At 38.7% G+C, this 6920-nt stretch overlaps 1 protein-coding gene across 11 annotated transcripts in view; it reads right to left on the reverse strand.

The window, feature by feature from the left end:
* Positions 1–5978, reverse strand: part of ubap2b (ubiquitin associated protein 2b) — a 27945-nt gene extending 21967 nt beyond the window's left edge. For 4 of the 11 annotated variants that reach the window (XM_016250326.1, XM_016250323.1, XM_016250325.1 and 1 more), the window contains exons 1-3: positions 5818–5923; positions 4734–4870; positions 4542–4619 (exon numbers count right to left, since the gene is read on the reverse strand). In XM_016250326.1, coding sequence (XP_016105812.1) covers positions 4542–4619; positions 4734–4829 — 174 coding nt within the window. In that variant the 5' untranslated portion in view covers positions 4830–4870; positions 5818–5923. Of the gene's footprint in view, positions 1–2706; positions 2785–2898; positions 2963–4541; positions 4620–4733; positions 4871–5817 lie in introns of all 11 variants that reach the window. The other 7 variants (XM_016250322.1, XM_016250324.1, XM_016250316.1 and 4 more) reach the window with 5 other exon arrangements.
* Between the last annotated feature and the right edge of the window lie 942 nt (positions 5979–6920).

Here is a 6920-nt window from a genome sequence, read left to right on the forward strand (position 1 = left end):
AGAATGTCTCTTTGGTTTTGAGACTTTAGTGTTTGTAACTTCAGGGATCTTATCTATGCACAATCAGCTTGTAACACTCCAAAGAGAAAGGAAAACTTGAAATCGCATCATATGACGCCTTTAATATGATGGTCATATGATGCTATTTCAATTTTTCCTTTCTCTTTGGAGTGTTACAAGCTCTTGGTGCATAAAGAAGATCTGTAAAGTTGCAAACACTAAAGTCTCAAAACCTAAGAGATATTCTTTATAAAAGTTCAGAGTCAGCCACGCCCCCCTAAAACTGCTCGTTCTAACACGCCCACGTCACGATCTGGGAAGATTTGCATTACACCGCCCAAATGTTCACGCAAACAACGGTGGCGTAACTTTTATTCTCGCTGTAGTATTGTTTTTATGTTTACGCGGCGCGATGCAATGCAATGCGTAAAAAGACAGTACAAGTCATTATAATCAGTAATTATGTCCCCACTGGATGCAACAAATGCCTCGTTTGTAATGGGTTTTAATGTTTATGTCTCGTTGCTCCGGCCGGGACACGGCATCACAGTCTGGTAGAGGCGTAACATTTCCGTCTCACTCTTGAGGTATTCGGCCAATCACAACGCACTGGATAGCTGGCCAATCACAGCACACCTCGCTTTTCAGACCGATGAGCTTTGTAAAAATCGACACGTTTCAGAAAGGCGGAGCATAGAGGAGAAACAATAATGTACAGTATGTGGAAAATAATGTTTTTTTTACTTTAAACCGCATTAACACATTTCATTACACCAAATAAATGTTCTTTTTAGCAACATCATATGACCCCTTTAATGCACAGCAAACCGTTGATTATCCTGCACAGCGAACATAGTTCCAGGCAGCTCTGGACCGCATTACATGTCCATATCACTTCGCCAAATGATTTCTGTTATTCAAAGGTCTTACAACAGCAAAATAATCAAAACCCACAACAACACTGGCCAGAAAAATAAATATAGTAAGTAATATGATAAAAACAACAATTTCCATGTTGTGACACATAATTATGTTTTATTATTCAGAAAGGCGGAGCATAGAGGAGAAACAATAATGTACAGTATGTGGAAAATAATGTTTTTTTTACTTTAAACCGCATTAACACATTTCATTACACCAAATAAATGTTCTTTTTAGCAACATCATATGACCCCTTTAATGCACAGCAAACCGTTGATTATCCTGCACAGCGAACATAGTTCCAGGCAGCTCTGGACCGCATTACATGTCCATATCACTTCGCCAAATGATTTCTGTTATTCAAAGGTCTTACAACAGCAAAATAACCAAAACCCACAACAACACTGGCCAGAAAAATAAATATAGTAAGTAATATGATAAAAACAACAATTTCCATGTTGACACATAATTATGTTTTATTATGAAGGTAAAGCACATACTCTATCTCTCCCGCTCTCGCCCTCACAGACGCACATACATAACTTACAGTACAGAAACATACACGGGCTAACGTTGTTATCGCTACTCTGGCGATTTTATTTTAAAAGCTACATGATATTTCTCACAAGCGAGGTAACAACGGTGCTGTTCGTGAAGAAAATGAACAGTTTCACTGTTGGTAGAGTCGCTGCTGCCGAACAATTTTGAGAGAGAGACAGACTCCGAGAGGTAATACACACGAGCTCTCTCTCTCTCTTTCAAATAACTTCATTAATATCTGCATTAGTCTGCTATCAACGGCTCAAGCCTCCATTACTAGGTCTAAAATGACATTTTGGAATTAGCAACAGAGGCGTTGGATGAGATGCGGTAGAAATTAACTCCCGTCATAGCACCTCGGGTGTGCATTACTCGTCTAATAATTCAACGGCCCGTCATCAATTATTCCTTACGTAAAATACTCTAAGAGCACAGCAGTGCATAGTATACCTGTTGTAGCACATTGTTTACTTTTAAGAGTAAATGTTATTTTTAATTTAAATGTAACATTTTTATTTTAATGCAAGACTAGGTTTTATTTCATTTCAATTTAACAGTAATTTACTTTCAAATGCCCCAATTGCTTAAGGGTCTGCACAACTTTTTTGTACAAGTTCAAGTTGCATTGTTCAAAATACCTGTAGTAGCACAGCAGTGCTTACCTGTTTACATTTAATTAAGGTGGACTAGACTGTAATACAAATAGCTGAGTTTGCCAGGTGCATACAACATTTATGACAGGTTTTCATGAAAGTGTTGGTCAGTTTGTCTGCTTGACAATCCCATTTTGCACTGCAACAATAAAACTGAAGTGAGATTAGCAAACCGAGAAATGTTTCTTTTTAGTTAAAACAGATGTTGCCAAAGTTTTCGGTTGGGGACATAATTTGAAGTTGAAAAAAGGTAATATATCGCAATATATTTAAAATCACAATAATATTGTATCGTGATAATATCGTATCATGGGTCCTCTGGTGATTCCCACCCCTATATCAAGTATATGTAAAGTACAATATTGTGATTTGATTATGCATACAGCCATTTATTCATCCAAATTTTGCCAAATTCTGTGACATTGTGTTATACGGTAAATTCCTTTTTTGAAATTGGATTCTGCAATTCCATCCTCAGTACTGGATATCGGATTTTGTCCTCCGTATTGGAATATAGACATGAATATGGAAATTAAAACACAATCTTCTGGCCACAATGTTGCTGACTTCTGTAGATTTTGGTGTTGCTCACCTGCTGGACTTTGCCCTCAAAATCTGCATCGTTTTTGTCGTAAATCATCTGGGCGAGTCGGATCTGTTCGGCTGTGGCCTAGAGACAGATGACAGTTACACATCCATATTCAGAACACAGTTAGGTATACGCTGGTCCTCAGGCTTGTGCACACGGCACACCTAACTGATGAAGAGTGTGTGTACGGCTCACCTGTATCTGTTTCTGTGGCTGTGAGGTGTGTGTGGTTTGTGGTAGGGCTCTGTCCCGATTGCCCCTGGCAGCATCAAATAAATGTTCTTTTTAGCAACATCATATGACCCCTTTAATGCACAGCAAACCGTTGATTATCCTGCACAGCGAACATAGTTCCAGGCAGCTCTGGACCGCATTACATGTCCATATCACTTCGCCAAATGATTTCTGTTATTCAAAGGTCTTACAACAGCAAAATAACCAAAACCCACAACAACACTGGCCAGAAAAATAAATATAGTAAGTAATATGATAAAAACAACAATTTCCATGTTTTGACACATAATTATGTTTTATTATGAAGGTAAAGCACATACTCTATCTCTCCCGCTCTCGCCCTCACAGACGCACATACATAACTTACAGTACAGAAACATACACGGGCTAACGTTGTTATCGCTACTCTGGCGATTTTATTTTAAAAGCTACATGATATTTCTCACAAGCGAGGTAACAACGGTGCTGTTCGTGAAGAAAATGAACAGTTTCACTGTTGGTAGAGTCGCTGCTGCCGAACAATTTTGAGAGAGAGACAGACTCCGAGAGGTAATACACACGAGCTCTCTCTCTCTCTTTCAAATAACTTCATTAATATCTGCATTAGTCTGCTATCAACGGCTCAAGCCTCCGTTACTAGGTCTAAAATGACATTTTGGAATTAGCAACAGAGGCGTTGGATGAGATGCGGTAGAAATTAACTCCGTCATAGCACCTCGGGTGTGCATTACTCGTCTAATAATTCAACGGCCCGTCATCAATTATTCCTTACGTAAAATACTCTAAGAGCACAGCAGTGCATAGTATACCTGTTGTAGCACATTGTTTACTTTTAAGAGTAAATGTTATTTTTAATTTAAATGTAACATTTTTATTTTAATGCAAGACTAGGTTTTATTTCATTTCAATTTAACAGTAATTTACTTTCAAATGCCCCAATTGCTTAAGGGTCTGCACAACTTTTTTGTACAAGTTCAAGTTGCATTGTTCAAAATACCTGTAGTAGCACAGCAGTGCTTACCTGTTTACATTTAATTAAGGTGGACTAGACTGTAATACAAATAGCTGAGTTTGCCAGGTGCATACAACATTTATGACAGGTTTTCATGAAAGTGTTGGTCAGTTTGTCTGCTTGACAATCCCATTTTGCACTGCAACAATAAAACTGAAGTGAGATTAGCAAACCGAGAAATGTTTCTTTTTAGTTAAAACAGATGTTGCCAAAGTTTTCGGTTGGGGACATAATTTGAAGTTGAAAAAAGGTAATATATCGCAATATATTTAAAATCACAATAATATTGTATCGTGATAATATCGTATCATGGGTCCTCTGGTGATTCCCACCCCTATATCAAGTATATGTAAAGTACAATATTGTGATTTGATTATGCATACAGCCATTTATTCATCCAAATTTTGCCAAATTCTGTGACATTGTGTTATACGGTAAATTCCTTTTTTGAAATTGGATTCTGCAATTCCATCCTCAGTACTGGATATCGGATTTTGTCCTCCGTATTGGAATATAGACATGAATATGGAAATTAAAACACAATCTTCTGGCCACAATGTTGCTGACTTCTGTAGATTTTGGTGTTGCTCACCTGCTGGACTTTGCCCTCAAAATCTGCATCGTTTTTGTCGTAAATCATCTGGGCGAGTCGGATCTGTTCGGCTGTGGCCTAGAGACAGATGACAGTTACACATCCATATTCAGAACACAGTTAGGTATACGCTGGTCCTCAGGCTTGTGCACACGGCACACCTAACTGATGAAGAGTGTGTGTACGGCTCACCTGTATCTGTTTCTGTGGCTGTGAGGTGTGTGTGGTTTGTGGTAGGGCTCTGTCCCGATTGCCCCTGGCAGCATCAGTGACCACTGAAGTCATCATAAACAGTATATACAAAATAATGTATGTACAAAATAGAAAATCTGGAGGAGAAAAGGAAACAGAATCAAATTATTACACTCGCATACAAGACTATAAAAAAATATATTCCCAAGACATTTGTGTACGAAGGGTTTGCTGACAAGTGCAGCGGGCCTGTGGCTAGTTTAACTCTCAGCACTGTACTTCTCATGTAAAACTATCACCCCTCTATCTGTCCAGCACTTAAATATAGCCATGCAAACATAGTCTGGACTGGTGTCCACTTACACACCCACCCAAACCCCTCTCCTGAAAAAACAAAACGCGCCTGCAACAACATATAAAACGCTCGTCCGTCTTAAAGGGCCAGCTCACGAAAAAATAAAAGACAGTGATAAATGCTGGAAACGATATTTAGAGTAACAAACCGCATTTTTATGTCTATCCCTTTAAGGGCTAAGTCTCAAAACCTACCGAGTCGCCTACTTAGATCGCATAGTTGGGAATCCGAACGTACAGTTCGGCCAAAAACGCTGTCTAGGTAACGTTAGGGAGCTCAGTGCGCTTTAAGCAACGGAAAGATTTTAACTAACTTAAGTGCGGACTAAAAATAATCGCGGTAACGGTTCGAGTTCGCTGCGACCGTCATGTATATCAATCGTCGTGACGAACCAAGTTAAAACCACACAGAACCGTGAAATGGCCCTTAGCAACAGACACGCAAACAAGTGCGAGCGATTATATCATTGTTATATCCTTTTAGCGCAAGTGGAAATACATAATTGCGTCATATTTATGTGTTTGCGGTCAGTTTTGGATAGAGTCAGATTAGACGGGAGAGTAAAAACAAGCAGATGCTAACACGCTCGGCTAACTGTTAGGTCTGCACCACGCCGCGTCGCTGCTAATGCTACGAACAACCGTCAACAGACCACGGCTCATCTGCCGCTAATAATGTGTCGAAATCGAGTAGAGTAAACATTTCATCATTGGTCAGATAGAAACATACGCTCTTTTTACAAGTCGACGGTAATGGCTTTGTTTTCAGTCTCTCTGCATCACAGAAACTCTCCGCGCCCTCACCGCTGTGTTTTTACCTGCCCACTGACCGCACGCGCTTCCCTCATACAGCAGCGCGACAACAAGCGCGCCGTGTTTCAAAATAAAAGCCCAGGCGACATTACTAAAATAAAAGTCCTGGCCGTTTTCGCATAGCATCTACTACAAGGTTATATGGATACACGTAAAGTAGATATACAGAGACCAAGATTTTAGACCATGTTTCTGTTTTACATTTCTCTAATTTAATTTAAATACTTTTTTTTTGTATTATAAATTACAGGATCAGCACAATATTCTCTGACTGAACATCTGACCTGTCCAGAATCTTATGTAGCTAGGCCATAATCAATTTTATCCCGGAACATTGATTGTGTGACAGTTTTCCAGTCTATAGATCTAATGGGTTTTGTATTACTGTAAATGCGCATTATATTTAGATTCTGGACGATGCTGTGTTTTATTAGCTGAACCATGGCAGCAAAATTGCACTGGCACAATGCTGGGAACTTGGACTAGGAAGTTACAAGTGACACATTAATAGAGAAAACCGTTATATAAACATCAATATGTGCATGCATATGCCTTTAGTGGCGTCGTGGTGATGTAATAGAATCAGCGTTTCATTTTTAACCAGTTAATTGAACTGAAAGAACCGATTAGAGTTTCCATAATCCCAGGTTTCAAATGTGGTCTCATGCATGTACTATTTGACCCACCAGATATCATTAATAAATCGTTAGCACATTTGCTGAAAATTAAGAGTTAAGAGTCTGTACCAATCCAAAAACATTTAAATGTTTAGTAAACTAATACAATTAATAGGCTAGGCTAATATTAATTATGCCACAAACTAATATTTTTAAAATGATGTGATTGACAACACTGAAAATCACTGTCTCGGAAAATCCAAACAGAGCTTCCATATATAAATTCATTGAGTAATCTCATAAACTTGACTGTTAGTTATTCCTATAGTATTTATTTAATGTTGTGTCTCCCCCCATAGTTTAACATCATGACCCTGTACTGTGATTTGGAGTTTGTTCATAC

This window comes from Sinocyclocheilus grahami, unplaced genomic scaffold (assembly GCF_001515645.1).
Source record: "Sinocyclocheilus grahami isolate Dianchi unplaced genomic scaffold, SAMN03320097.WGS_v1.1 scaffold982.1, whole genome shotgun sequence".
Taxonomy (NCBI): domain Eukaryota; kingdom Metazoa; phylum Chordata; class Actinopteri; order Cypriniformes; family Cyprinidae; genus Sinocyclocheilus; species Sinocyclocheilus grahami.